At 58.5% G+C, this 16,689-nt stretch overlaps 1 protein-coding gene across 1 annotated transcript in view; it reads left to right on the top strand.

Annotated features, from left to right (window-relative positions):
• The first annotated feature begins 1,493 nt into the window (after positions 1–1,493).
• The window catches only part of KCNIP3 (potassium voltage-gated channel interacting protein 3), an 88,909-nt gene continuing 73,713 nt past the window's right edge, over positions 1,494–16,689 (top strand). Inside the window, exons 1-2 of the mRNA XM_060654066.3 lie at positions 1,494–1,648; positions 14,127–14,292. Coding sequence (XP_060510049.1) covers positions 1,550–1,648; positions 14,127–14,292 — 265 coding nt within the window. The 5' untranslated portion in view covers positions 1,494–1,549. The remainder of the gene's footprint in view (positions 1,649–14,126; positions 14,293–16,689) is intronic.

Here is a 16,689-nt window from a genome sequence, read left to right as displayed (position 1 = left end):
CCTGCTTGTGGGCGCTTTCTCAGAATACAGGTGGAGCGCGCAAGGACTTGGCCCCAGAGAGCCTGGCCCCTGACAGCCTCTCACCCTCTTCCTGGGGCTCCTGGCCTGAGGTCCAGCCTGTCCGGCAGGACAGGACCCCTGGGCTGTCTCCTGTGCCGGAAGCAGTCTTTCTTGCCTCAGTGGGTCAACAGCTCCAGACTATTTTCCTCCCCAGAGGATCTGAAAGTTGGAGCTAATTGGCTGGCTAAAAAAAAAAAAAAAAAAAAAAAAAAAAAGGAAAAGAAAAAAAGAGAAGGGAGGGCAAGTGCTCCCATGCATGCTGCAAAGGAGGGGGGTGTCTCAGGCTCTGTTTCCATGGGAACCACTGGCACAGGCTGACTCCTCGGGGTGCAGAAAAGGGAAACTTGGCGGAGGTTTTGGGCACCTGGCTCCTGGGTGGTTTCCCGGGACTGAGCAAGTGGCCAGGACTCTGCCCTCCTGAAGGGCAGGAAGGATCCCCTCCCCAACTCAGGGACCCTCACCCCCTTCCTCCACTTCCTCCATCTCCAAGTAGATCTGGCAAGGTCCCCCAGCCTCCCTGATGTGGTCCCAACCTCGGACCCAGCTGGGGACAGAGGACAGGCCCTGGAGAGACAGGCTGTCTTGGCAATATAAGGAGCTCAGGAGGGCTCCCCACTGCAAGGCCCCATGTGGGGTAAAAGGGAGGCAGTTGAAGGTGGAGGGACCCCTGTGTGTGACCCACATAATGTGGTCATGGTGGCTGTCACCCGTTCCAGAGATGAGCCCCCATCAGGGCGGCCACTTCCAACCCAGTGACCCAGAATGATGTCCCTAGAAAGGATGCCCCAGCACCAGGGGTGGCTGGAGGATGTCTGCAGGGCAGCTGGAGGGGCACCAGGAAGACCTCAAGTCTCGGTGGAGCCAGATCCCTCTTCGCAGCCCATATCCCCTAAGATGACCCGAGGTTGTCTCTGTGTGGGGGAAGCAGGGAGGGGAGGGGCTGGCCTGTTCTGGAAATGCCTCAGGGGAGGCTCTCCAGGCTCCCTGCCCAACACCCCGTTGGCGCTGGAGCTCTCCTCCCTCCCCCCCACTCGGCTCCCAGCGGAGGCTCTCTGCACCCACCACTCCACCCTCCTGTGACCAAGGTAGGGGAGCAGAGGGTGTGTGCGTTAGAGAAAGAGATAGACAGCGGGGGAGGCAGAGAGAGAGAGAGAGACGCCAGCCCCGCAACAGGAGCAGAGGGGAGAGCCAAGAGCCAGGCAAAAGGGGCTTCAGCAGGCTCAGAGGGAAGGGTTAGGAACCATTTATACCCAGAGTGGGACAGAGAGCCCGGGAGGGGGACTGAGAATTATCAGAGAGGGGTGGGGAGGGAGAGAGGGAGAGAGGGGGAGGGCGGGAAAGAGAGTGAGAGGGAGGGAGGGAGAGGGATTGAGAGAGGCAGGAGGCAGAGCAGAAGGGGTGGAGCGGGGAGAAGCAGGCGGGGAGGGAGGGGTGGGCAGGGGGCGGGCGAGGAGCCGCCCGTAGCAATTACGTCTGGGTCCAAGCAAACATGAGGCAGCTGCCAGCCGGCCCGGCAGTCCTGTTCTCAGCTGCGAAGAGGGGAGGCCGGCAACAGTTTCCTTCAGCGCCCAGGATGCAGCGGGCGAAGGTAGGCGCCGGAGGGGCTGGGGGCTCGCTCAGGGGTGGGGAGCGAGGGCTTCCGAGGGTGGCCCCGGACCGGGGAGCCCTGCTGTGCTTCCTCCTTTGACCTCGAGCCCTGTTGTCCCCTGTAGGGTCACTTTTGGAAAAGTAAATGTTGGGCTGTCCTGTCTGGGAGGCTAGACTTCTGGGGCCCCCTGTGGACTGGAGAGGCTTTAGGTGATTGTGGCATAGAAGTTGGACAGAGGAGGAGCTTGGGGTCAGGCAGGTGGCTGGTCCTGCTCAGTTGGGTCCCTGGGGCAAGTGCCAGGGCCGCTGACCCTGAGCCTGGGCCCACAGCCCTTCGCCACCGGTGGGGGAAGGCTGAGTGCTGGGAGGGGGTGGCTTAGGTTTGAAGGCAGGGCCATGAATACATCTTTTAATTGTTCAAATAATTCATGAACGCCACTTCCCGCAGGGCTTAGGAGCCCCCTAACAGGGACACAGGCTAATAGTTCCCACTCTGTGGGGCTGCTGGGAGGTTGGAAGAGAGCAGGCGAGGAATATGCCTGGGATAGAGCTCAAGAGCTAGTGGCGGAGTATTGGGAGGCTGAAGACTAAGTGAAGAAGAAGGAGGGAAAGGAAAACAAGCTGAATCCCAGAATCCCACACTCAGAAAAATCTGTCCTGATGCCTTACAAGCTCCTCACGTGTTTGGGACAGTCTTGCTTGGGAAGAAGGAAGAGGCGTCAGGCTTGGATCTGGCCGCTCATAGCAGAGCACCCCGACTAACAGAGGTTTGAACAGGGTTGGTCACGTTTCTCTCTCAGGCTCAAGTCCAGAGGGAGGCAACAGAGGGCTGGCGCGGAGACCCCACGGCCAGCAGGGACTCAGGCTCCATCTGTCTCACTGGCTTCCATTCTTGAGGTTACCTTAAAGTCCAACATGGCTGCTGGAGCTCCAGCCAGCACATGTAGGCAGCAGGAAGTAGAGAGAAGGACGGGCAAAATGACTCAAATAAAATCAGGGTCTTGTGAGCAAGGAAGGATAGACATTGGGTTGACATCTTGCACTCTCCCCCGACCTTCACCTCCCCCTCCCCGCCCCGCCCCCCAGAGGTGGATTCCTGCCTCTCTTTCACCCATGAGGACAAGCAGCCCAGAGTTCCAGGCCACACTTCCCCAGAGCCTGGGCCACCCCTGGCCTCTCTGATCCAGCTCCCAGGGGCGACAGGAGGACCAGCAGCATTGATGACATGAAACCCTTCAAGCATGGCGACAGGGCTTTCTCTCCTGTCTTCGCGGATCCCCCCAGCAGCCTCCAGGGCAAAAGCGGAGAAACTTAGTGCCTTGTCACCGGCATACGGGCTCTGCACTCACTACACACACACACCACAGCCAGCACAGGTCCTGTGCAGGCATAGTACGCACCACACAAGCGTGCCCTGGGACTGCGCCCACAGCTGGCTTGTGCTGCATGCACGACCAGCCCGCACACAGAGGGAGGGGTTTCTAGACTCAGGCCGCACACAGGTGCACACAAGCCTGCCCCATCCACCAAATGGGAGACAGTCCTTCCTTTCCTCTGCTGGCCCTACCTGCCGGCGGTCACTCACTCCCTTCCCCTGCCTGGTGAGCAGAGTCCGGCAGGCTCCCAGGCCCCTGCGGATCTCACTGTGCCTTATGCCTGCCGGTGGCCTTCCTGTGGCTGGCCTGGCCAGAGACTGGAGCGGGTGCCAGGCAGGGACAGAGGTCCTAAGGGAAGCCACCACTGAGTCCCTCACCAAGGTCAGCAGGGGGACTGGGCAAAATAATCATCCTCTCTAGCCGGGACCGCAGTTCAGAGCACAGGCTGGTGTTGGCCCGACTCCTTTGCCCTCAGCTGCCTGTCAGTCATGGTCAGTGGCTGCCCCCAATAACACCCCATGGGTCCCTTAGCCTCTCCATGCACTACCCAGTCCTTTGTGGATCCTTATGACGCCCCAGGGGGGCAGGCACAGCCCCTTCCCCTTCTGCAGACACTGAGGCTCAGAGAGGGGAGCAGCCTGTGCAGCGTGAACCCCGTGAGCTCTTCGGGGAAAGGAACAAACAGAACCACAGGGTCTCCCGTGGCAGGCACGAGCTGCCGTCCTAGGTTTTCAGGGAGTGATGTCTTCGTGGCCCGGCCTATGCAATAGGAACAGCTATCTGCCCGGCTTCCAACCTTCTTGCAGGCCACTTACGGGAGGTGGGCCTGAATTTGCTCACCCACTTTCAAAGATAGAGATCAAAGCCCCGAATTGAGATAGGGTGCGAAGTGCCTCTGACTGTTGCCCAGGTGGGGTCTGAGAGAAGGGCAGGGTTGAGGGGCAGGATCGCCGAGGTGGCGGCTTCTCCCTGCCTGGCCTCTCCAGCAGGGCCTGCACCTGCATTATCTCCCTGGACCCCCGTGCAGCCCACATGGTAGCTCTTGGTATTGTACCCACTTTATAGATGAGGAAACTGAGGCCTGCCCTAGATTGCAAGCTGAAATGTGTTATAGCTGGAATTCGAACCCTGCTCCCTCTTCCTCCAAAGCCCAGTTCCCTAGGGCTTGGTGGGAGGGCTGGGGACGTCCTGGGAAAAGACTACAAAGGGAGAGTGGCATTCTTGTAAGCAGGAAGCTGGAGGAGTGCCCCATCCCAGCTGGGGGCTGGCTCCATGGGTTTGTGGCCCATTGTTCCTTCTGAAAACTTCAGTGAGCACACAAGCCAGACCCCACCCCTGGCCATGTCCCCTGGTTTAGCCATGTGACCTTGAGCCAGCCCTAGGTCCCTTTCCAGGCTGCAGATCCAGAACTGCAAAGGAAAGGATCCCAATCTTTCGAAATCAGGATCCCTTTTCTTATCAAAATCTTCCACAGGAGTGGGAGGTGCTCAGCTGATTCAGGCTGGCTTGGGGCCCATCTGCTCTCCCTACCCCACTCCAAGGCATCTCTGGTGACGCCCAGGAGCAGCTGTGGAGCCCTGAATGTGGCCTCTGTGAGGGAGAAGGGCAACCTTAGTTTCCAAGGCAAAGAAAGAAGAGGAGAGAGAACTTGGCAAGTCCTCTTAGCTGGTCCTCCAGACAAAGGGCAGGAAGGAAACAGGACAGGAAGGAGGGCATAGTGGGGGGTAAGTCGCTGTGTACTGTGCCCCCACCCAGCTCCCCATCCCCAGCCGATGTTTCCCTTGAACAGGTGCATCTGTCAGCTGCGATCAGCCTCCGTCCTAGAGTGCCACAAAGCAGCCACATGACAGGGAGAGAACTAAGGGGGCTGGCAGGTGCCAGAGTTGGAGAAGGGGAGCTAAGCTGAGCTTTGGCGGGACAGCCGAGAGGGGGCCTGTCCCACCTCCCAGTTGGCCCAGCCTCTCCTCTCTGGTCTCCTGCCTGAGGTCTCTGTCCAGCACCCCCCCTCCCCCCCGCCGACCCCAAAGGCATGGGCCTGTGCCGAGCTCAGCCAGGCAAAGCCCACACGGGTCTTCACTGGCCTCATCGCCAGCTCTGCCCCCGCCCCCTGGCACACACCGCCAGGGCAAGCAAGGGGTAAACCCGAGTCCACCTGCTGCTGGTGCCATGCCCCTGTGGCCAGCCCACCCTGACTCTGTTTTAAGATCCTCTCTCAAGATGGGCGCTCTGAGCAGTGACTCCAGAGAGCCAGATTCTATCGCCAGCTCCACCCAGTTGACCCTGTGAGCTTGGGCGGGGTCCGTCCCCTCTCTGAGGTTCAATCTCCCCATTTGGTCCTAGATACACTCATAGCCTGTGCTGGGCCCTCCCCCGAGGTCGGTACCTTGTACTGCCCAGTGGAGGCTGGGGGTAAAGGTGGCGGGGCGGGGGGGGGGGGGGCACTAGCAAAAGCGCCAGGAGGCAGATCTCATGCCCCATCCCATATGTACACACATATGCCCACTGGCTTGTTACAGAACAGAGCCCCGTCTCCACTATTTGGTATTCAAAGGGCCCTGGCCAGGAGACGATGGTGGCCTGGGGCAATCACATGGCTGCACCTTATAGGCTGTTAACCTGGCTCTGCATCAGGAAGATCTGGGCTCATACCCAGCCCCTTCATGCATTAGCCCTGCGTCCTTGGACAAGTTAGTTAGCTGCTCTGTGCCATGGTCTCCTCATTTTCTTGTGGGAAATATCATCCACCTCCTAGATAAATGAGATCCTACACCAGCCTGTTTAGCACAGCCCGGGCATATAGCAAGAGCTCCATAAATGGTTGGAGTGTCAATGTTACTATTTTCTGAATCCCGAGCAGAGCCTGGGAAGGGCACTCCAGCAGGAGAATGCTGTCAGTGATCAGGTCAAGTCCACCCCTGGGTTAATGGGACACCCTCATTGCCTACACAGCAAGGGTCAGGTAGGGAGATTGTGTCCTAGCCCAGGTGGCAGCCATCAGAGGAAGGGCAGGGACGACCCAGCCCTCCCCTCCCCTGCTCCAGTGCGTGCGTGCGTGCGTGTGCAAGTGTTGGCAGGGACTCAGGACAGTCTCAGCTCCCCCCTCACAAGGCTGGCTGCCTGGCCTGCATCTGTAGGTACCCAGGGGTGGGTGGAGAATCGAGGTTCCTCAAAGCCTCCCCACCCCAAATCCCTGGGGCCTGCACGACACGACGCCCACCGCCATTTCCTGCCATCTGTTTCAAGTGATGGAAATAGAGCAAGAAATGAGGAGTGGTTGCTCAGTGAGCCGCCTGCGCTGCTGTCCCCAGGACAGGGTTGGGGGCGGGGGGCAATCAGCCCCACATCTGAGCAGCTCTCCGTATCCCCCCAGCTGACCCAGACTTTGGCCCTGAGGCAGCCTTCCTAGGAGTGAGGCGGGGAGGGAGATTGAGAACCTGAGAGCCCTTCCTCCCACAGACAAGGTCTAGAACTTCCCATTTGGTGCGATGAGCCCTCTAAATCTTGGCTGCACTGTCAAATCTACCGAGGAGCTTTATAAAAATAGAGCAGCCCAGGGGTGCCTGGATGGCTCAGTTGGTTAAGCTTAAGCGTCAGATTCTTGGTTTCAGCTGAGGTCATGATCTCCCCGTTCCTTCGTGGGTTCGAGCCCCGCATCCGGCTCTGCACTGATATCACTGAGTCTGCTTGGGATCTTCTCTTGCTCCCTCTCTCTCTGCCCCTCCCCCACTGGCGCTGTCTCCGTCTCTCTCGAAACAAATAGATAAACTTAAAAAAAAAAAAAACAGAGCAGCCCAGGCCCCACTGAATCAAATAATGTGGCCCCCAGGCCGCCAGATGTGGGAGAGGCTGCCAGGTGATTCTGACGCGCAGCAGCTGAGCAGAGCGAGTTGGATCTCTCTGGACATCCAGAGCAAGTTGGATCTCTCTGGGCCATCGCTTGGCCCTGACCCTTGCCCTGGGCAGCAGACCTTACTCGGCATCAGAAGGATGAAGACTATCGATAACCGTGCTCCTGCCGGGGTTTTGTGTATGTTCCCTCATTTAACCTTCCCCACGGTCCTATCAAGGCATATTATTATCCCTATTTTACCGATGAGGAAACTGAGGCTCAGCACAGTCAAGTACTTTGTCCAGGGCTGCCCAGCCAGGAGGTGAGGACCTGGGATTCAAGTTCCTGTCTGGCTGACTGCAGACCTCTTCCCACTGTACTTGGTGGGCTGAAATAACATTAACCTCCCTGACATCCCCCTCCCTGGCTGAGCGTGCCTTCTAAGCCAGCATCCGGTGGGTCCCAGTGCTCCTTATGCGACCATTCATGCTATTTCTCATCCACAAATGTCTGTAAATATTTGGGGGTCTGCCTTTCGCCCGTGCATTTGCTTGTATGACATGACCTGGGAGGGAGGGAGCCTGGATGTTTTAACTGGGGTTTGCCTCCAGCCATGCAACCCCCCATCCCCAGCATGCTTCCCCATGCGTACAGGCAACCTCTGCCAAGCCGCCTCTGGGCTTCACTTCGGGGGTTCTCTGGAGCCCAGCTGATGAGAACCACGGAGACAGAAGTAGTAGCTTCAAGGTCTCACCTGGGTGCACCCCTAGTGGCTTGACCAGATGGGCTGGGCCCCCACAGGATGAAGCTGTGCCCCCTGTGCCCGGGGCAGTGAGCAGGGCAGCTGACCACAGGGAGTGGGGAGTCACAGGTGAGATGTGCTGGCCCAGGTTCTTGTAGTTTATTTAAAACGATCTGGCCCCTCTCTGTGGTGTGGTGAAAACTCTCAGGTGATGGTGTTCCTAGTGGAGAGTCCAGATGTCACTCTGGGGCAGCTGGAAGGCATGAGGGGGTCGGTCTGTTTCTTCGTCTCCATGGTGGTAGGTGTCATAGTTACTGAGGAGTCACCTCGCCTCCCCCCACCACTATCCACATCTACAGCAGATCCTAAATACCCACTAATATCCCCCCCCCAACCCATTCCACTGCCTGGGCCTGGCTCAACACCCCCTCTTCCTCCCCCGGACTCGGGCAGCCCCCCAAGTTGGCCTCCTCCTTCATTGTCCCCCAGCCTTCCTCCATACTCCACTGGGCCACCTCTCTGGAACAAATCTGACTGACCCTAGCTGGGACTTGAGAAGGAGAGAGGAGTTAGGATCAGGGTGTGCCCTGGCAGGAGGAGGCTGTCCCAAAGCTTCCAACCGGCAGGTCTGAGAACCATCTAGAACAGTGCTAGCCAATGGGAACGTAGTGTGAGCCACAGGTTCGTGTTAAATGTTCAGGTCGGGGGGCGCCTGGGTGGCTCAGTCCGTTGGGCGGCCAACTTCAGCTCAGGTCATGATCTCGCGGTCCGTGAGGGCTGTGAGTTCTAGCCCCGCGTCGGGCTCTGTGCTGACAGCTCGGAGCCTGGAGCCTGTTTCGGATTCTGTGTCTCCCTCTCTCTGACCCTCCCCTGTTCATGCTCTGTCTCTCTCTGTCTCAAAAATAAATAAATGTTAAAAAAAAAAAAATGTTCAGGTCGGCACATTAAAGAAAGTTTTCTGTAAAAAGTGCAATTATTTTTAATGTATGTTATTGAACCCAGTGTAAATATTATCATTTCAATATATAGTTAATATAAAATGATTATTTTTAAAATGTTTATTTTTTGAGAAAGAGAGAGAGTGTGTGCGTGCACAAGCCAGCAGGGAAGAGGCAGAGAGAGAGAGAGAATCCTAACCAGGCTGTGTGCTGTCAGAGCAGAGCCCGATGCAGGGCTCAAACTCATGAACCGCGAGATCATGACCTGAGCGGAAGTCAGATGCTCAACCCACGGAGCCACCCAGGCTCCCCTTGAGGGGGATCTTGAAATAGTTATTGTAAGTGGAAAGAGGGCAGCTGTTGATGAAGTAGAAGGTAACCATAACATTGCCATGAAACAACAGCACTGAATTCCACTCGCCACCCCCACCCATCCCCACGGCTTGCTGAGACTCTGAGCGGGAGACACACCTCCTCTCTATAAAAAAACGAGGTAAAGGTAGAGGGGCGGTCTGGGTTCCCAGAGTCTAAGTCATCTCCCAAACCAGAGGGAAGCCTCTCCCGGGTGCCCAATGGCACAGCCCCACCCCCTGGAACCCGGGACCTCCAGCCAGAGCCACCAGGACAAGTTAAACAGTTAGGTTGACTCCTCATTGACCTTGAGCGAGAGAACACACACACACACCGCAGGGAGCCAGGCAAGCTTGGTAAGAGGGTGTGAGAAAGAGCCTATTACGGGACTTGGCCTTCAGCGGGGTGATTTGGAGGAGGGTCTAAGGAACCTCAATAGGTTGATGTGAGCATCAAATACGAGTCTCTACACAAACCCAGTGCCTGGCCCGTAGCAAGTACATGGCCAGCTTGATGTCCTCTCTGTCCCTCCCTTGCTCTTCACAGACTTGGACTTGGAAGTGAGCTAAGACCTGCTCCTGACCCATCTGGCTGGACAGGAGTTGTGAGTCTCAGCGCGGAGTTGTCAGGGAATGACCCTGCCCACCTGTGGTCTCTGCCCTTGAGGGACCCTGTAGACTTCAAATTAGGTTGGGGTCCCCAGGGTCAGCTTAGGGCCAGCCTAGGGCCATTTCTGGGATGTGGCCCAGAACACCCACATGTGCTAGATGTGCCGCTGGGGACTCTGTGTGACCTCGGGGCACAGGTCTTCTGGCTTCATTGGTCCCTGTCACCCAATCCTGGCCACCCCTGGGGGCCCATGGAGGATGGAGGGATGGCTCTGTCCCCTATGGAAATGATGCCAGGATCAAGCAAGAGTGGGAAGAGAGAAATTCTCATGTGAATTTTGAAGAGCACGAGGGGACTTTCACCCCAGTCATTTGTGAATATTTCTTGAGCTTTTCGTATACACACACACACACACGCACATGTATATGTATTCTTTTGTATATATGGCAATGTTTTTCAATTGAAGCTTTACTGACGTCACTGAAGAATCACGTGTGGTTGTGAGACATAATATGGGGAGATCCTGGATAGAAGGTGCAGGTGGAGGGGCCAGCGGTGCGAAAGTGGTGTGCGAACTTGCCCGGTATGTGTAAAGAGCACAGAGCACGGTGAGGCTGGCAGTAGGCAGATGAGACAGGAAGTCCAGGGGCAGGCAGGGCTCGGGCCTGAGTAGGGTTTTGGAGGCAGGCCCAAGGCACTGGGGTTTTGTGTGAAATGCAGCGGAAGCCACGGGGGAGGGGGGTGGTTCCTTAGCAGGGGTGGGAGGGGATTGAATTTGTGTTGGAGTTTCCTCACTGACTCAGCTCTCCTCAATTCTGTCACCTCTTAGCACAGAGGCAGCTTGGGGGTAAGGGTGGTAATATGTCCCCTCTCAGGGCTCCCTCTCTTCTGTGCCTGAGAGCTTCCAGATCCCAGAGTGGCCATTAACTTTCTTGACAGCCCAGTCGGACCCTCTCCCAGACAGGTGTCAAAGATTCATGGGGATGGCCTGCGGTCATTTGGGTCATTTGTCCCTCCTCCTGCCCTCCCCCAAGGTCTGATGGGCTCAGTCCATGGCCTGTGGCCATACCCTGTCTCAGTCACTGTGGGCCCCTCCTCTCCTCCTTGCGAGGACCCCTCAGCCACTTCACAGGGGAAGGCCATCATAGGGCTCCTCCCTCCTAAGCAGGGCTCAGGGCACAGGCTCAGGGGACAGGGCTCCTGCCACTCTTGTCCCCAACTCTCTGCACCAGGGAGAACACACACACTGGGGCTCCTCAGTCCAGGAGGGCATCGGGACATTCACAGACTTAGTCTGACATGGTGAGGCGGCTTGGGAATCCCTCCCCAACTTCCAAGGCCTCTCCAGGGCCCGACCCCAGGAAGCCTGAGCAGTACAGCCTGTGACCAATACCAAGATACCCCAAGGACAGTGTGGCCCTGGCATGCCCCCAAACTTCTGCTGGACTTAGTTTCTTCATCTTTATTTTTGTTTTTAAAAAATGTTTATTTTTTGAGAAAAGAGAGAGAGAGGAGAGAGAGCATGCAAGCAGGGGAGGCAGAGAGCGAGGGAGGCAGAGGATCCAAGCGGGCACCGTGCTGACAGCACAGAGCCCGACGCGGGGCTCGAACTCACGAACCACGAGATCATGACCCGAACCAAAGTCAGACGCTGGACAGACTGAGCCACCCAGGCGCCCCAGTTTCTTCATCTTTAAGACAGCAGTGGCATTGCCAACCTCGTGGGATTTTCATGACCCTGAGGCCCAGAATGAAATGCACAAAGGGAGGTCTCAGCCCCGCCGGTGGCCCTCCCAGCCTTCCCTGGAGGACAGAACCCTGGGCCCCAGGCTGCGTCTCTCTCACATTAGTTAGGCCTGGGCTGTGGGACAGAATCCCCATGACTAGCGGGGGGCTCCATGAGGAGCCAGCACCAGCACTGTCCTGAGACAGAGGGGGTCCCAGCAGGTAGCTCCTGATCCCAACAGAGGCTCTGATGCTCTCACTGCAGTGTTTCCTTCTGACGTTCTCCGCTGACCCCAGCTGCAGAGCCTACAGCAAAGAATTCATGAAGTAACCAAACACCAGCTGCCAATCTGCCCCCTCCCCGCTCCCGGACTGAAATAAAGACTTTATTCATTGAGGCCATTTCTCTCCTGAATAAGATCATTAATAATGGAGAGGATGCTTCTCTGACACAGCCTGGGCAGGACCTGTGTGTACATGGGCGTGTGCATGTGCATATAGGGGACCTCCCGCAGCATCCCTGGCACTGGGAGACCTCTGGGGACCCCTGTCATGCCCTCTTTCTGCCCCACCATGATGGTGTGTATTCACTCTTGCTGCGCTGCGGCTCTGGGCACCACTGACCCCTCTCACTGCCAGGGCAAGCCTTGGAGTAGGGAAGGAAATGTAGGGGGCGTTGCTGAGCATGGGTGTTGGGGAGGTGGCTTGGAGGGTGACGACTACAAGAGACGGCACTTGCAACTGGGAAGGCTCCAGAAATCAGGATAAGGGGTGTGGATGTCACCCTGTCTAGGCGGCCACTTCATCAAAAGCTGGCCGGGAGGCAGACTGTCCAGCCCTAAATATGAACGGGTCTCCTGGAGCCCTGAGCCAACCCAGCCCCTGGAGGGTTCTCCTGCCTAACTGGAGAATGCAGCACACCCCTTCCCCTCACCTGGGTGTTTGCACAAACTCCACAGTTTAGGGGACATTTTTGGGGACTTTCTTCTACCTCTTGTTCAGGAAAGCCCCTGCTGAGGACATGAGAGAGGCTTAAAGTCCAGATGCTTGCTTTCCTGGCTCCTCTCGTAGCCAGAGATTAGGCATACGATCTGGGCTGGGACAGTCAGATTCCTCCACTCCTGACCTTGAGCTAGCGACCCAGCTGAGAAGGCCCCCCACAGCAGCCTCCAGGTCCTGGGGGCAGCAGTGCCATGAGGCCAGTGGGGGGGTCCCAGGCCCAGAGCCCCTAGGCTGGCGGGGCCAGCAGCAGGGGCCAGTGTATTCAGCAGCAGAAGCAGACGTGCTCTGGCTGACCTGGCTGCCCTCTTCCAGGGGGTGACTGTGGCTGAGGTCTGGCTGTCCCATTGCTTGCTCTTTGCTCTGGTTTGTCTTCCAAGCCTTGCCCTCTGTCCTTTCTGGGGGGACTGTGGTTGGCCTGGGACCCTCCCCCCTCCCCCCCACTGCTGATTCCTTTCCAGTTATCATCAGCCTGGGTCAGTCTCTGCTTCTTACGCCTGAGAGCTGACCGATGCAGGGGCCGTGTGGGGCCCTGTGTCTGCAGAACTTGGCCAGTTGCACATCTGTTTATTTGGGGAGACACTTACTTTTCAGGACTGTCCAAAGGTACCACACGTGAAATTCCACGACCCTGGAAGGATATCACCAACTCGCCACCCCAGTGGCCATTGTCCTGGCCACCTGCTCAGAACTAGTGCCCACCCAGGGGCGCTTCCTCCCACGACTGGCACTCAGGCCATGCGTCACGGGCAGAGTGAACCTGGGGGCTACCTATGGCAGTGGCCCAATGGGCCAGGCCGCACCCGTGGCACAGCCATCCCAAGCAGGAGGGCATCTCACAAAGGCAGCAAACTAGTCCCAGCAGATGTCCGGAGGGGCCACCGTGGCCACCGTCCCTTGCCGTACACGACAAGGAGCCCACTTCCCAGCATTCCCTCCACGGCTCCCCGCTCTAGGATTCCTCCAGACCTGTTCGAGTTGCTTCTTTCGACGGTTGCACAGCTTGGAGTAGAGGGCTCCATCGATGTGCCCCCTCATGGGGGAGATCGCCCGGCTCTCCATTCAACCTCTGCTTGCCTCGAGGTGAAAAAGGAGGAGGAAAAAGGTGGAGGGCTCAGGAGCCAAGCGAGGAAACCTGACTTGGCTGTGTGACCTTGCGTGGATCCACTCCCATGTCCGGGCTCTAGTCCAGTGAAGGCTTTGGACGATGGTCTCTGGCAGCCAGGCCTGTGCCAGGATGGGGGGGCTTGATGAGCGAGTGTGGACCCTCACCTCCCTCCTTCTGGGGGCCCCACTATATGCCAGGCCAGGGTGCAGAGTAGGGAAACCCCCAGCCCTGCCCTCGTCCGGGAGTTCCTTCAGCGAGTCGTCACGGCACAGCCATGTTGTTCGGGAACTAGAACACAAGGACGGGCCAGATCCCCGAGTTTTAGAAGCTCGGGGGCTGCCTGGGAGAGGTGACTTGGTAGCTGGCTCTTGAGGTGGAGGTGGGGCTCCCTGGGCTGTGCCGACATGGGGAAGAGTGGTGTCTTCCCCGAGTAGATCGGTGTGGCCAAAGGGGACTGTGCATAGGAGGCACACAGCGCCCAGAGCCCTAGAGTGGCCTTGGATGTCATGCCGTCATCCTGGAGCACCTGGGCTGCTTTTCTCGTGGACACTGTATGTGCCTGAAGCTGCCTCTGGCTTGCAGTGGCTGAGAGCTCCTGGAGAGAGGGGGGCAGGGGACGACCAGTACCAGGGTCAGCAGTGCCCTGGGAACTCTCCAGCTGAGCCGGGACCTCTGGGCATGCACGCCTGGAGGTCAAGACGCTGGTGGAGTTAAGGTCGACCTTGCCCGGGAGGCTGGGGCTGGCCCAGAGGTCCTCTCAGTGAGCAAGGGCTCAGGGCTGCTCTGCCTGTTCCTGCTGCAGGAAGTGATGAAGGTGTCAGATGGCAGCCTCCTGGGGGATCCCGGGCGCACACCGCTAAGCAAGAAGGAGGGCGTCAAGTGGCAGAGGCCCCGGCTCACCCGCCAGGCCCTGATGCGGTGCTGCCTGGTCAAGTGGATCCTGTCCAGTGCGGCCCCGCAGGGCTCAGGTAGGGGCTGGGGCGGGCTGGGAGGAGGGCGGGGGTGGGGGTGGGGCATCTGTTGTGCGCTCTGTTCTATCTGATGACTCAGACCACCCTGGGACCCCAACCTCTGCCTAGATTGGGAGATGACGCTTTCCTGGGAGATGACACTTTCCGTTCATTCGTGCTTTTCCCCGTCAATCCAAGCAAGGCACTGAGCTCAAAGCAGGGACCCGTGGAGGGGGCGACAGAGGATCGGGACCTCGCAGGGGTATTCCACCGAGGTCACTGGGAAGGTAGAGCCAGGCGTCGGAGTCTGACAGGCCCAGCTCGCCCTGCCCACCCTCAGCGGGTAACCTTGGGCTGCTCACACGTCCTTCCTAAGTCCTCTGTGAAAAAGATGGGCGGCAATGACTGAGGAGGCCCAGTGAGGAGGAGGCCCCCGTCCCAGCCCCTCTTTGGTCCTAACCAGTGCACCCCAGGGGCTGGAGCCGACTCTTCCTGGGGGCGGGGGGGAGTAGGGGTGCCGCACCGCGGGTGGTCCTGAGGGAACGCAGCAAATGGCTGCCTGGCGCTTGCCCGTGGTGATATTTGATGTTTGCTGAGCGTGACAGAGCAAGAGATGCGGAGGTGGCCTCACGCAGCACCCCCCCCCCCCCCGTGCTCTCACACGGACCGGCGCACCCACCACGCAGTGCACACCGACCAACACACCTGTGCCTCCGCCGCACACAAGCGTGCGCCCCCGCCCCATGCACATGTGGGCGCACATACACACCCCTCGCAGCCACGCGTGCACACCCACACGCGTGTGATCACGGGCACGAGGCGTGCAGCTGAGTCTGCCGCTTTGCCTTTAAGGAAAAGGGCAGACTTGAGCCCCGACAGCCCTCTCTGCGTGATTTCCGGGGAGCCTCAGTCCCTCCGAGGGGAGAATGGGCATCGATCATGGCCTCAGGCTCCCAGGCTTGATGGGAGGAGAGGGGAGGGGAGGATGGCCCAGGTCTGCAGCAGGCAAAGCGGCTGGCGGTCACCTCCACGGAGTGTGTGAGGGGAAGGGGCTGCCACTTACCAGGCCCCTGTCCGTTACCCGCAACCCCACTCAGGGTGCTCCCGGCACGGGCCCAGCCCCTCCCTTCCGCTGCCCCCAGAGCCCCTGCCCATCTGTGCTGCTTGCTGCCATCTGCCTCCAGCCCTCCTCCCCTCCCCCTTCCGCGCTCAGGCCTTTCACAGAAGCACGAGTCCACGTGAATACAGAGGTGGGGTCCACGTGTGCTCCCCAACTTCTCGGGGCAACGATGGGAGGATAGGTTTTTGCACGTGGCAGAAACGTGAAGTCGCCGAAAGTTCATGCAAACAGCTCACCTGGGAAGCTCGCATCGTTGTAGTGCTGTCTGTTCTGCAGCAGGGCAAAAGCAACTCCGTTTTCTGTCGGGATGGAAACCAAGGGCAGAGGTGAGCCGGGGCGCTGCGGTGTGGCCAGCTGTGTGCACCCGCGGGGTCGGTCTGCTCCCACTGACACGGCTTGTGTCGCTTGAGGTTCAAAGGCCCTACTGGCCTTACACCCCAGGCTTCTCTTTTTCTTTCTTTCTTTCTTTTTTTTTTTTAAGTAGGCTCCACACCCAAGGCGGGGCTGAAACTCACGACCCCTGATCCCCACCCCAGTTCAAGAGTCGCATGTTCTACCAACTGAGCCAGCCAGGCGCCCCCTCCAGGCTTTTCTTGGCATAGCACAAGACCAGCACCTCGGTGTCTCTCCCTCCCTGATCCTCTCCATCCAGCTCCCCCACCTCGCCCCGGGGCTTCACGCCTGCTGGGCCCCATCTCCAACTTGCAATTTGGAGGCACGAAGCATCAGGCTGGAGTGTGATGTGCCACCTCCCGGCTGAGGCTTTTTGCACCCATGAGTGTGGGTGGGCATGGAGAAAAGCAAGCTTGGAGGCGGGCTTGGTGTGTTCAAGGTCACAAGGAGAGGGGCTGAGAGGGCCGCACCCACAGGTCCCAACTTTAGCTCGGGGCGGGTTCCTGGAGGCCAGGGTCTTTCAGGTTAATTCCTATGCTGAGCTGTCAGGATGTGTTTGCTAAAGACTTGTCATAGCTGCGAGCAGGGGGGCAGGAGCGGGAGGCGGAGTGTGGGGGGGGGGGTGGAGGGGAGTGGAGCAGGGCCCGGGGCCCCACCCATGGCTCAGGCCCAGCCTGGTGCCTTCCCCTGCGTGAACCTGTTTATCAGACACCACGCCAGGCGCTCCGAGGGTATGTGAAACGTGCAAAAACAAGATCCTATTTCCTTGTGTGAGGAAGGCGCTGCGGACGCCTCATTTTTTATGAAAGTCGGTTGAAACTCAGGGAGGTCACGTGACTCCGCAGGTCACAGGATATTAGGGGCTGAGCGAGGGTTCTGGAGCTTCTTCCCTGTGCTCCAGA

This window comes from Panthera onca, chromosome A3, assembly GCF_046562875.1.
Source record: "Panthera onca isolate mPanOnc1 chromosome A3, mPanOnc1 haplotype 2, whole genome shotgun sequence".
Classification (NCBI taxonomy): Eukaryota; Metazoa; Chordata; class Mammalia; order Carnivora; family Felidae; genus Panthera; species Panthera onca.
The sequence above is the reverse complement of the archived record's forward strand: the minus strand, read 5'-3'. Positions and strand labels throughout refer to the sequence as shown.